Raw genomic sequence first — 14,553 nt, forward strand, 5'->3', positions numbered from 1 at the left:
TCCCCACCGGCTAAGTTAAACACAGATCCTAATAGGGTCTACAAACTGTCATTCTAGAACTTAACTGCTAGCAAAGTAAAATAACTTGTTTCCCACGCAAAGGGTTGCATAATGTTCATACCTTGTTTTAGAAGAAGAAAATAAGATTGGCCATGTAGAAACTACTGAGGACAATTAAAAAGACTCATGGTGAAATACTTCTTCTTAAAGTTTTATTTTCACATCTCTAATACCAAGTACTGTTTTATAAGAGACTGAAAATATCAGCTATTTGGTTCGTGATTTTTTCTTCTCTCTTTCTCATTTTATCTTGGCATTTGTCTTATTAGACTTCTGGAGACGTTACAAAGTGAAACAGGCCGGATTAATCAATACTATGAATATCATACAAATAGGAAATTGTAGCAGCTGCCAACAGATTTTCAGGTGGTAACCAATAGCTGTTTTTCTACAGTGAAGATTTTATAACTTGCTGAGCCAAAACACAAGTTACAACACTGTGACTTTTAAAGGGAATAAAGCTTCAAAGTTGCACACAGATGCTTACAGCTTTGAGGCTATAAGCCTCGTGTATTCAGTGTCACTTGACACCATCTTATTTTCATATCTGAACTGATGCTTTTGGTAAGCTGTCCTATTTGTTATTTTCCCATATTTCCTTTTGTTACTTTCCCCATTTTTACAAAAATCGACCTGCTTTCTTTCCACATAAAACTTTTCTCTCATCAAAATTGTTGCATTTTAAGTAAAAAAAAAACTTGAACTTTTTCTCTTTAGAATATACAAAACATTTGATAAAACAAAATAATCTTCCAATTGTTTGTTGAAAGACTGCGAGATATTAAGCTGCTTCATTCTAGTGGAAGGACAAAGTATTTCAAAAGGTGCTCTTCCCCTTCTAATTCTCCCAAAATTTTCTCTCTCATGGCCTTTTAAACTGCGTAAAAGAATCTAGCAGACCAAAGTTTGCTTTGAGCCATAAATCTATCTTATATACTGGCAAATATTACTTAGTGTTAAATGGTTAATCAAGTTACTAAAGAGAGACCATCTTACCTTTTTAATTAGCATGTCTAATATTAAATTTTATTGGCTGACTATAATTTCAAATTTAACAGTGTCACAACAAAGCACACAAATGTTTAGAAGAGATTTAAAGTTCATCAATTAATTGTATCTGCTCAACAAGCTTGCAGTTGATAACTGGGAATGCCCTACCATCATTAATTGTAACTGTTTAATTGTCCCAAAGGAACACAAACACACAGAACATCTACAGCAGACACACTTTATCCCTTGATGGATGACTCTGGAGAAGAAAGACTAGCTAGAGATTTTACACAGGAAGAGAGCTCTTTCTCCTGATCCTAAGCACATTCCCTACAAGCCAACAAAAGAAAAAAGTTCCCTTAAAGTGTCTCCATGTTTCCCCATGGAATGAACATGTTATTGCTCCCTGTAGAGCTGCTAGACTTCAACCTCACCAGGGAGTAAAAGAATTAACTCAGAACTTTGACACAGTGTTGGGGCTCCCCAGTGAGACAGGCACATTTAACTTCTTACTGTAATAGATGCCAAATTCAGAATTGAATCTCTTCAGACCAAAAGCCAAGACTTTGAGAAAACACTAGATTTGTGCTATCATCAATGATAAATGATAAGTTGAAAGAAAAAATGTCTGAATTTGCCCACTCAGAGTCCATTCAGCTGTACTAAAATTAGGCTTATAGTGTATCAGCAACGTTGCCAGGTCTGAAAAGACCAAGCTATATTCCTGAATAGAAAATTATCTAACTACAAGAAAAGTGTCTTAAGGGCACCTCAAATTACCACTGGTTTTAGCATTAAAAAAACCCCCACATTAATAGTGCTTCCTGAGATGGGTGCCTTACTTCCCAGTAAGTCCCACAAATATGCTGCATAGAGGCAGCATTTTCCACAAGGACTTGAAGAATGAAAGGAGGTATTAACTGAACGTTACAAAGAGACTTTTAGCTCCCTCAGAGGAAAATCTATTTTAATGAGGTAAGGAACAGAAGTGGCATGATACTGAAAGAACATTATGCTGAGAACAACCAGCAGGACCTTAACTGTCACATTCTCCTTGCCCATAGGGTGGAAGAGTTAAAATAAAAGTCACAGGCATTCTCCTCTTTGGGAAATGGCCCAACAGCAACTCGTGTGCAGAAATATAAAATCTGAGCAAGAAACATAGCCACTAGGAGAAACAAAGACTCCAGCTGACCTGCATGTATTTTGAAGTCTTTGACTGGCACTGAACTAGCTACATTGCCAATGTGAGTCAGCAGGTCTTCTGAAATGCCAGTTGGAGGACAAGACATGCTCTTGGGTTCTCCATCCACGTTAAAGAATCCTGGGAGTAAAAGATTTGGTGAGATATCCAAGGACTGATTAAGAAATATCTACACTATCCACAATTTATTTAAAAACTCACAAGTCATAAAAGACATTCTAAGCAGCAGCCTAAACCTAGTTCTTCACCTTTCACTGGGAGACACAATCATTTTGATTGTCAGTATGACAACAGCACTTGATATTACAGGCACACAATGATCCAACTATGTGGGCAGAGGCAGCCAATAAAGGCATGTGGCACCTCAATCCCTCAGAAGAAAAAAAAAAAAAAAAAAAAAAGAAAAAAGGAGCATGAGACATATTCCTTCTTCCTGAAGGCACAGTAACACTACCGGAAAAACACTTCTCTGCTAAACTGAAATGATGTCTTTTTCAAAGTCACACCTTTGCACTTTTTTTTTTTTTTTTTTTTTTTTAAGAAAAGCATCTCTTTCAAGTTGATCTGGCAGAATGTCTTATTTACTATTAACAGGGGCAAACCAAAGGTCACATTTTATTTTAAAGGAACACTGTCTGATAAAAAACATTTAAGAGTCCTAGAATATGGACTCAAAATAAAAGCACAATAATATTAACACTAGGATAAGTGAAAGGACACTTCTTACCAGGCCAAGGTGAATCAAGCCAGTGCTTGATATGTAGGATCTTATTATCCTTAGATCTAGTATATGCTTCTTCACATATTCTATCATACTTTGCAATTTCTTCCTGTAGAACAAAAACTTTCTTTTTAAAAACAGATAAACATAACACCCTTGTATCTTACAGATGACACCTATCATTCACTATGATAAAAACAGTTATTTAACTTCTGAAGAAAATTTAGTTACAATTATGCAAACAAACAATTTCATTTTATCTAGGATCAAATTGCCTTCTAGAAACATGCTTACCCACATTACTCTAAATAAATTATTTAGTTTATTGGACAGGGGTTACAGAGGAGAGTACCAAGAGCTGAAGTTGCCAGCATTACTCCAGAACGAGACAGAACTGAAGTACCAAATATAATTTCGTCATACTTTAAGATCAGCATTATCCAGCACTCATACTTCTGGCCACCGAAGCCACTAAAGACTAGAAGAGAACCTCCTAGAAAACTAGTCTGGCTAGGAGAGTCTAGCTCAGAATCTGCTGGCCACACCTGTCAATGGCAACAGATACAAAGCCATATTCTGCAGAGGCAGAATGCTTCTACAATATCTATGTTTCAATCCAAACCTACACTCAAGTTACTGAGCTAGCTAATCTTTAAAGTAATTAACAGCAACGTTGAGCTCAGTCTGTACAGCAAAACATCCATCCAGGATCCTGGATCCAGTCACCAAAGTCCATGCCACTACTGGCACACTCTTACAATGACTCAGGATAGCTAGTTCTGCATGAGCTGTGATCATTCTTGCAGATAACGGAATGCACCTACACAAACTGCTTTTTTGTTGATCTGCAATACTGTGTCACTACATAGTTAGCCACACCTTCTGAGAAAGTCCTTTGTTGCATCCGCACTCTACACATTCCCTTTCAAAAAGATTAAGGTTAAGACCTAACCAGCTTAATACAGGCACCAGACTTTACACTTCATCCTTCTGGAATATTTCAAATGATCTCTGAACTTAGTTGAATTATTGCAAGAAAGTAAAAAGGTTAAACTGATTTTATTGCATTCTTGCTGGATACAAGAATGCCAAGGTTATCAGTATGAAGCTACAGTTATACCAGTGAGCATTCAAATACTGTCTTACTGCTGAATCAAGGTTCTAGAGATGAAGAACAACAGCTGACAAATGCCTCCATCTCCAACATTGACATCTGATCACCTTTTACAAATCTCAGAACTGAAGCAAATTTTTTTCTGTGCAATATGTATTAATTACTTCACAGCACTTTCAGTCCTTTTATTACAACAATACTATTTATTTTACATGAAAATCCAAACCGAACTGAATCAGAAAGTGTCAAAGAGTGAAGACATCACAGTAATGAAAGGAACGTTTTTAAGCAGTCAGCGTACAGTGACAGCTGTGTCTTCCTACTGACAGCTTCTTAAGTTCCCTTTAACTCTGTTGATGTGTACCTCAAACTCCTGCAGTGTTACAGTCCCATCTGCAATCAGTTTGTCAGCATACTTCTTCAGCACTGGCACCTGCTTATGAATCTGCTTGTACATTAGAGGCTGGGTGAACATCGGTTCATCCATTTCATTGTGCCCTCTCCTACGGTAACAAACCTACAAAGGGAAAGATTGTTTCCGTTGGCAAGGAAAAATGTAAAATGAAATCTTTCAATTTCATAGTTTTACAGAGATTTTAGGAGGTTTATGGTATAAAAACATTTATGGATCCTTGTGGGCCTGTTAGTTGTTTGGGTTTTTTTAAATGAAGAAACTAAAGGCTGTTAAAATCAAAATATGTCTCTTGGCTGGGTCTTCTAAGCCACAGAAAAATAAGAGAGTAGTACATAATACAAAGAATGAAAAGTTGAGAAAACCAAGACTTACCAAGTCAACCACCACATCTTTATTGAATGTGTTTCGCCATTCTGCAGCTACACTGCACACATACATCACTGCTTCAGGGTCATCAGCATTCACATGAAAAATGGGAGCGTTGACCACGCGAGCAACATCAGTAGGATATGGAGATGAACGGGCCATACGGGGGTCTGTGGTGAAGCCAATCTAGAAATTCCAGAAACCTCCATTAAAATAACTGGGCATCTCCCTGTAGTTTGTTTTGAATGCTTGAGGTTTTCATTTAATAGTCATTTACACAGCAGTAGTATTAGCTTTTCATTTTGGCTAGCCAGCTTCTTTTTGCTCCCTTAAAACCAAAACAAAGCAAACCTAATCCAATTAAGTGTTACAAATTGAATGAAATGAAATAAATGTAGGTGATAAAATATTATCCACTCAGAGTTGCTAGATACTATGACCATTTTCAGGAACATCTTAACCATTCTAATAAACAGAGGGGACAATGCACCCAGCTAATAACAAACAAGAATAAAAAGAAATACACTAGCAACTATTCAGCAGACAAACTGATTGGAAAATGCTCTACTCGTTACCTGGTTGTTGACCACAACGTGAATAGTGCCATTTGTGGTGTAGGATGGGAGGTCACTAAGATGAAACGTCTCATAAACCACTCCTTGTCCTGCAAAGGCAGCATCCCCATGTAATAATATGGACATAACCTAAGAGGGAAGATTATACACACATATCCACACATATATTAGAAAGCAAAAGTGCAATTTAAGCTTCTCAGCAGGATTTCTTTGCTCCATATTTCTGTAGTGCTTATAAAATAGAACTGTATTTTTATAATAAACCATAGACTTCTCAGCATTCTGCTGCCTTTGCTCAGTTCACAAATCAAAGAAAGTTTTAAGCCTACTTCCTGAAGTTACCCTTGAGGTACCATATCAAAAACCTTATCTAGTTCAGCAGGTGATATATCCCTTTTGTGAAGGAGGAAGAGAGGAGGACTCTGTGATACAAAACTACTGGTAAACTACTTTTATTAAAAATAATATGAAAAACTACCAGTAAGAGTTACTACATTAAACAATCTTTACCTTTTTCCCTGCCGTATCCCCTCGATAAAACTGTTCAGCTTTTGTTTTCCCTTGCACAACAGGATCAACTGCTTCCAAGTGAGAAGGGTTAGCCATCAGGGACAGAGTGATTTTCTTGTTTGTTGCTCTGTTGATCCTCTCATGGTACATTCCCAGATGATATTTTACATCCCCAGATCCCTAACATGCAAGATGTAGTCACAATTCAGGAATGTCATTCATACCAGCTGCATCCGATTGACTATGCCTAAAATTTGTGCTTCAGTCTGAAAAATGCATCTAGCCAATTGTATATCAGTATGCACTATGGGTTTGAGACACTGTAATTTCAAATTGGAACACTGTTCCTATTTTATTATCTCAGTGTCACTATCCAGTATTGGATAAATATTTACAGAATATTGATACTAATTTCATTTATGTAAAACAAAGAAAGATGCTTAGAGCTTATGAAATTAGTCAAATGACCTAGAACTTATCTACAATCATTCCTGAGATTCCTTCTGCATGTTAGAGGTACAGTATAGTCTTTAAATTTGTTAAGAAGTTTCAACAAATCATATTCTTCAAACTAGAAGACAATGCATTTCAGCAGCTGATAATGCTATTTTCATAATAACCATGACCAAAATTACTAAAAACTACCTTGAATGTTCACCTCTCTATATATAGATCTATTGAAGAAGCATCTTACCTCATCAGCTGCTTCAAGTTTGGGATCAAACTGACAGAAGATCTGCTCCAGCTCTTTTCGGATTACATTAGCCAATACATTCAGCCTACCTCTAGGAAAATTCCAAACAGAGTTCTGTCTCAAAAATGGTAATAACAGAGTTAACAGCATAAAACTTATCAAATCAGCAAGCCATGCTGTCAGAAATTTGCAAGTAAGAAGTTCACTGCAAACTTTTGAACCTGAAACCCTTCATTCTACCCTTCTTCCCATCGCAGTTTCTCCAATGCATTCCCACAGACATTTTGTAACACCCAGTTATCCAAGTATGAATGATGAATTTTGTACTATCTAGCAGTCTTAATATAACAATATTAATAATTAATTAAGGCAGACTGCAAAAAATAAGTCTGATACTATCTCACCAAGCTTTCCCAGTTCTAGACTTTATGCAACGGGATAGATACCACGGCTGCTGCCACATTTGCTTGCAGCTTCAAAGTACACCGAGGTGAGTTTTGCTAGCATTTACCTGTGAAGCCTGCAGACTCTCACTGACAGGTATTTGTTATGGTTCTGTGTTACCATTACTCGCTATGACTGACGCTTGCTACACTAGCTTCTCTAATATCAACTTTGTTAATAAAATTCTAGAACCTGAAACTTGTCTTAAGACAATAAGCCCATTTGTTGGGGGGTTTCCATTGACATTACCTGTGAGGCATCCCCATAATAACATATTCAATTCCCATTTCACTGGATTTATCAATGATGGTCTTAAGTGCAGGAATCATTACTTCACATCCTTCCAAACCAAATCTCTTTTCGGAAGACCACTTGCGAGCAAGGAAGTCTTCAAATCTTTGCCAAAAAGAAACCCAAAAAACCAAGAGACAGTGTTTGTATTAAGATAATGTAGCAAATACTTATTGTCCAACATCTTTTGGTAAATAAAATTACATTATGCTATTTTAAGACATCTGTGACTACATGTTTTTAGGCCTCTGGAAATAAGTCACATGTAAGGAAGGAGACATCGGAGAGAATTAAGTCTTCTTTCTCCTTCATCTGAAAAGTATTTACCAGGACTTTGAAACAATTCAGAGAGGAAGAAACTCTCCACCTCAGACAAAATTCACTTCCCAAGTTAAACTCTGCTCCTTCCCATGTACACAAAATGTATACTGACCACTGGGAAGGCAGAGTGACAGCAAAGAAGTCTCTTCCGTGGATTGAAGAAAACATAAAAGAGAACCTCTATTTTCTGGAAATAACAATTAAATACTTGTAGAAAACCACAGGAGAAAGCATGCCTGTTTCATAGGTCCTATTCAATGGCAGGGCTTCCTCAGACTGTGTGATGTAACAGTTGGCAATGTGCCAAGAACTAGGACACTGGCATCTCTGCCTCAGCTTCAGCGGGAGAAAGATGTCAATCCTTGACAACTCTATGTTCTTTCATTTTTTAATGCATTTGGGCCAGAGGCAAAGTGAGTGGTTAAAAAGCACCTTTTAACAAACGTTGAAAGGATTATGTGTTGTAAAGCTTGGAGATACAAAAGGCAAAGAAAATATATCTTCATGAAAATAACTGTATTGGTTACATCATCTGTGCAATACCTCGACTCATAACACTGCCATAATCCATTAATACTCAGCTTATTCCTCACTTAGAATGCTGACATTTACCTCTTTAGATTGAAGTCCTAAAAGCAGTGAAATGAAAAGTTGCCAAAAGACTCTCCTTAGCTCACCCATCAATACCCTCACAATTCAGTCATCTAAGCAACAAGCCAGAACCTCAGCTGAGCTATGCTGCCAGAATTCCTCATGGAAATCTGTGGGGCTATGCCAGTTTATATAAAATGAAAGTGCGTCCCATGTCACCAGCAAGTCCTATAGGGCAAATCGAAGTGGTGTACACGCTGCCTTCCTCCTCTCTGCAGCTGCAAGTTAAGCCAGTACTGGACAATCAGCAAGTTCATTATTTAAGGCAAACTGCTGCTAAGTGTGCAGAACTACAATATTTCACAGTCACATCTTGCAAGTCTCCTATATGCCACTGTGAGTTCACAAAGGCTGGCAGCTCATCCGCTGTCACTGTATGTATTCAGTACCCAGTGAGGAGCAAAAGTCTTAGGAAAGATGGTTGCTCTCAGAAGGGATAATCTAGAAATGCTTGACCTGCACAGGCTTAACAAGATGCCCAGATCAGACTACACAATCAGGGTCCAACATGTTTACTAATGCATACAAGAAGTGGCTCAAAGATATACAATGAGTATTTTACAGGAGGAAGAGTTAAAAGCGACCCTTTGTTCAATAACCTATCAGTGAACACCACAAAGGATGAGAAATCCTACTTTAAAAAATTCAGTTTCAAGTACCTGAACTATGTAGTACTTTGAATGAACTTTTTTGAAAAGAGTATTCATGAGCAAAATGATGACTATCTGCTTTACAAAGCCACAAATCTCAGGAGCACAACCAGTTTTCCACAAAACCAGATTTTTTTTTTCTTGATCATTTTCAGACAAAAAAAAAGCATGCTAGAGATAGCTGCATAGAAATTTATGTAAAACTTTTTTCTTCCATTTTCAGCGGACAACTAATTTGGCAGAAGATGGACGTTTGGCTCCTTTACTCTACTGTGAACCGCAGATCTTTCCACAGCTTAGACTGGCAGGAATAAAAGCACAAATTCTTGACTCAAGATAAATGGAGATGGCTCATACTGAGGGCTTGTTAAACAAACTTACTCAAGGGCAATATTCGCTTGACCATTACATGATGTTTTTATTTCTGTTTAAATGAAACTTTTAACCAGAGAAACAATCTTGCCATAACATTGGCAAACAAAACACCTGGCAAAAATATCTTCCAACACCTCCAACGAGCACTTAATTTTTAAGTCTCTGAACATAGAAGCTTAATCAAAAAATGTATCTTTATAAATCTCTAATTCTTGTGTTTATCAAAGGATATGCAAATTGTTTCAGATTGTAAGAAGTGGAACAAATCTTGTGCCTGAGAAGACAGTCTTGTTCTAGGGGTGAGAGAGTAATTCAGTCTCTGGGATCACTGTATTTCTATACAGATAGCCACAATGGGAGCAATCAATAAGCTGTTTCAAACATGCTTTCATATATTGCAGAGACCAAAACTCCTGCTGCCAGGTCATGCAGCAGTACAGCACATCTTGGCATACCTCAAAAGGAAATGGGCAAAACCAGGACTTGAAATCACATTATGCCTCTCAAATCCAGTCCCATCTTGGCACAGCTTTCCAAAGAGACTGTTAGCATCCCAGCGAGTCAAACAGTGCTCATGTCACCATTTCACCCATCTAAAAATTCCCCTTGAGCTGAGGATGGCTTCCTTTGATCATGTGCTACTACAAAGATGCACAGTAGATAGAATACAGCAGGAGATCAGTATCCAACATTGTTCTGACACCTACTTTCTGAAACAAGGTATGAATCTTCAAAACAGATGCACATTACTAGTCTGTTGACACAATTTTTTCCCAGTTTTTCTCCGCAAGCCAATGAAAACATTGCCAGATATGCCACTAACGGCTGCACAAGTGTTACAGACCACAACCTGCCTTTTAAGAAAATAGTATACTAAAAGTCACTACACAGACCCTGACATACCTCACAGCACACACTCTCCTTTGCTATTGCAGCCAGGTTAACTACACCCACCTGTACTCCAGTAATCCAGATTTCACTTAAGACTCTTCACCTCCACCTCAGCAGTTTACAGACCACACCAGCTTTCATCCAGCAGTCACACAACAGTTTCCCAGCACCACCCCAGCGTACCTCATTGAGCGCACCAGCCTTGCCAACAAAGTCCTTTTTTCCTCATTAGTAAACTTCATAACTCCCGGTGTCTCAAACTTCTGCCGGATCCACTGGCACTGCTCCACATCATTGATGAACATAAACTCCAAGCCAATGTGTTGGCAGTAAGTATTCTAGGATGTGAAAACACCAACACAGAAGCTTTAGAAGTTAATGGGCCATAAGGAAACAAATATATTTTTTAAATTATATTTTCTGTATATATTAATATTCTGAAAGCTATCTTGTCGTCTTCCACTTCCACTATATCTTGCCCACAGCAATCCTATAAGCAAATAAATTATTTTACTGAATTTAGTTTTGTGCCAGAAAGCTTTGTCTACAAAGTAACATTTCAAAATTTTGAATCTGGAAGATTCTCATTTGGTAATACACCGAAAGTAGGCCAATAAACCTGCCTTAAACTGATGCATATTTCACCTAACTCGCTACTGTTCTTACAGGATAATAGTCTTTTCTTTAGATGCACCAGCAAAGATTTCAAGTCATTTATCAAAATTTACCCTGTCTTTTTTAAATGCTACCTGAAATCAGGCAATAAAGACAATGAGAAGACAGCTATGAAGCCTCATGCAAATTATCTGAAAACTGTCAAGTCTCAGAAGGCTGGAAATCTGAAAAAGAATCCAAGCAGCTGAGAACAGAGAAAGGACAGGGAAAAATGCAAAGACACTTCAAGAACATCCTTGTTGCAATTTTTAAATTTTCTTTTTCCTATCTTAAAAAGAATATTTCACCAGAAAAATGTGTCCAAAATACAAGTCAACAGAAATAAGACCTATTGTGAGTTTAATTGAGAAAAAAACCACTCTGAACACATAGTATGTGCTCTCTGCTGCCTCTAAAGAGGAATTTAATGTTAACTTCAATAAAAAAAAGAGCCAAAGCTCTGGAGAGAAGAGGGTTATTTCTCTTTAACACAAATCAGTTCCTTGAGGCTTTTAGATTTTGCTATTGATTTTGTCCATTCATTTGCCCATTACAATTTTAAGGGTTATCTCTTGAAAATTGCTGCACAGACATGCTAGAAGTGCAAAAACCAAAAAGCAAATATAAAGCTCAAATGCACATCAGAGATGTTGTGGCTTAACAACTTGCCATGCTTCAGCTAAGCTGATGTAATAGTCAAATGTGCAAGTCAACACATTCTCTCACATTTGCAACAGGTCAAAGTCATGAACTCTTATATCCTCAGTAATTATTTTTATTTTTACATTCTTGTAACTCAGTTCTGTATTTCATCCTTTAAAATATTTCCTCACCCCTAGGCTTTTTAACTCCAATGGATTTCATTACCATGCAACAGAAATCTCTACAACTTCAGCACTCCAAAATCCTGGAAAAAGCACAATTAGGAATACCCAATACTTACTCACTCAGTAGTCTACAAATTCATTACCATTCCTACTTGCTGTTTTGCTATTTGGAGTTGCCCTCTAACTACATTTATTCCTTTAAATTATTTTTGCTTTAAATTATTTTAGCTTTGATGACTTCACATGACATAACCATATCACCTGTCAGATAATGAAACTCTAGAAAAAGGATTGGGGATGAAAAACAAGGACCATTACTATCTACAAGCTACAGCTGGGCTTTCATGAATTTGGTACCCAACTCTCATATTTTTACTCAGGTAAAAGTCTCACTAAAGCTAGGGCTCTGAGACCAACCCCTGCACGTCCCGAGTACTGTATGCAAAGGTGTTTTATCTGTGGTAGGACACTTAAAAGACAAGTTCTAAAGGCTCTACTGCTTTTAAACAATGTCAGCTCTTTACAGAACTAGGGCCCGAATTAGCATTCTACCATGTTCATTCCTCTTTTATACTCATCCTTAATCTATGTATCTCAGATATCCAGGCAATGAAATTAATGGTGCTGCCACCTCTAGAAACAGTACAAGGGTTATTTTTAATGTAATTTGAATTTGTTACATGCTCTATTAATAACTGACAAATGATAAGGTTTTTTGTGACTGACAACTGGAAAAAGTTCACTTCTGTTTGCATTAAAACAGTCACAGATCACAAAACATCCCACTGACCTCCAGCCTTTTGATGATCTCTCTTAAAGAAAGACTGTTTTCACTTCCTCCTATGAAGGTGGTTGTAGGCAGCTGAAAGACTTTGTCCAAATCTGATTCATGCAAACCATAAAACCCTACAACAGGTACATTATCAATTTGTGAAGCAGGACAGGAGACAAAAAGGAAACGAGCATTGATTTTCAAACCACCATGAACTAAGTTTAATAAAGCAATATTAAGAAAGAAGGTACCAGATTAAAAATTGAAAGTGTCAATATTTTGGAGGCATCTATTAGTACAATGCACTTTAGTCTGGATTTTAAAAAGAAATGTTTTAATTAAATAGTTATTGTTTGATTAGAAGTACCAAACCATTCTTTCTTAAATGCTCAGACAAAACAACTGAAATTAAAATTACCCAAACCTTTTTATATTTTACCATATTAGCAAATATGCCATCAAATCGCCATGTTATATCTTGCACTTCACTGTTTAGTAAAATAACTAAGTGTAATGATTGGGATTTCTTCCTTGCTTTGCCATGAACAGCAAACACAAAAAGAACCACTTTTCACAGACAGAACCAGTTGGTTGGAAGCATACTAGATTAATTTATACAACATCAACAGACTAAGAGAAAATACAGAACATGTTCAACGTAACACTGTGCAAACACGCTAGTAGAAATTCCAAGTTATCTCTATTCACTCTCTTTCTCTTTATAGGGAAGTTAGTTTGAAATAGCCATGTAATTACCCATACAGCTCTATTTCCCAATCAGCGACCCCTTATAAAACAGACAGACTTTCACACCCCAGCCCTCCCACCCCTCCACCAACTAAAACAAGGGCTTGTTTAAGCATATCATCCCATCTTGATTTAGATATATCTAAACTTGTTCTGACTGAGAATATGGTTTAAGAAAATATTTAATTATTATGCAGTTTCAAAAGCCAAAATACACAACAGACAAGACTGAAAGACTGGTATCAATTCAAGTTGAAGTCTTTGCATGATAAAGTTTAATCTAGAACTGTTAAACGAAGAAAGGAAAGATAGTTTCTTACAAGTGTAAGAAGCAAATGTATAAAACTTATATTACATATTACATACAGTTATAGAAACATATATACATAAAAATTATATGTGTGTGTGCACATGTAAAAATATTTTCAAACCCAAAAACGGCTTCTCTATTTTTAATTTTGAACTCTTTATCTTGGTTCCAGATAAGCTGCAGGCATCCACTTTAACACTGATATGACAGCCTGCACATAACTGTTAAATCAATAGTGGTCCGTATTCCCTGTTAAATGAATTTTCTGAAGATGAAAGCAAAGCAGCAATTTGGAAATGAAATAATAACAGAACTTAGTATTTAGAGTTGAAGTCGGGCCATAGGACTGCTTTGCCACCACTTGTACTCTACAGCACTGTCAGTAATAACACATTTTGTGGTTTAAAAATAATATATTTTTAAATATTCATTTTGGTTTTAATAATAATTTTAATAATATATTAAACGTCAAATCTGGAGTGAGCAAAAAAAGTGTCTGTGTACCACTATTTCTCCTTTTCGGTACCATAATAGGTTCTTCCAGCACCAAATTAATTCTGTAATGCTAAAAAAAAAAAAAAAAAAAAAAATTTAAAAAAAAGAGAGAAAGGAGGAGGGGGGAGGGATACAGGGGATGAGAGGGGCTTTAGTGTCATTTGAAACAAAGCAGTGCTAACATCCTTTTTTTTTTTTCCTGACTTTCTCTCAGACTTCACAGGCTCTTCATGTTCTGTCATGCAAAAACCAGAACACATACAGGAGTGATTTGGGCATACACAGAACATCTGTGCTTTGTACTGCAGCACTGCATATTTACTGAAGCATCACCTCATGTTTAAAGAGATACAACCTTATTGAACTTCAATCGTGCAGTAGGTACACCTGTAACTAGCTGTATTTCTAGAAGCAACTCCCAGAAGAAACTTCCTACCAGAAGACTTCTCAAAAAAGAAACCAGAAGATGGGACAAA

General features: G+C 36.9%; 1 protein-coding gene across 3 annotated transcripts in view; it reads right to left on the reverse strand.

The window, feature by feature from the left end:
- The window catches only part of OGDHL (oxoglutarate dehydrogenase L), a 58,065-nt gene that overhangs the window by 26,615 nt on the left and 16,897 nt on the right, over positions 1–14,553 (reverse strand). For all 3 annotated transcript variants that reach the window (XM_030030819.1, XM_030030818.1, XM_030030820.1), the window contains exons 5-14: positions 12,544–12,659; positions 10,456–10,610; positions 7,343–7,489; positions 6,650–6,740; positions 5,956–6,135; positions 5,446–5,574; positions 4,877–5,056; positions 4,454–4,606; positions 2,982–3,084; positions 2,246–2,374 (exon numbers count right to left, since the gene is read on the reverse strand). In XM_030030819.1, coding sequence (XP_029886679.1) covers positions 2,246–2,374; positions 2,982–3,084; positions 4,454–4,606; positions 4,877–5,056; positions 5,446–5,574; positions 5,956–6,135; positions 6,650–6,740; positions 7,343–7,489; positions 10,456–10,610; positions 12,544–12,659 — 1,383 coding nt within the window. The remainder of the gene's footprint in view (positions 1–2,245; positions 2,375–2,981; positions 3,085–4,453; positions 4,607–4,876; positions 5,057–5,445; positions 5,575–5,955; positions 6,136–6,649; positions 6,741–7,342; positions 7,490–10,455; positions 10,611–12,543; positions 12,660–14,553) is intronic.

The sequence above is a fragment of the Aquila chrysaetos genome, chromosome 11 (assembly GCF_900496995.4).
Source record: "Aquila chrysaetos chrysaetos chromosome 11, bAquChr1.4, whole genome shotgun sequence".
Classification (NCBI taxonomy): Eukaryota; Metazoa; Chordata; class Aves; order Accipitriformes; family Accipitridae; genus Aquila; species Aquila chrysaetos.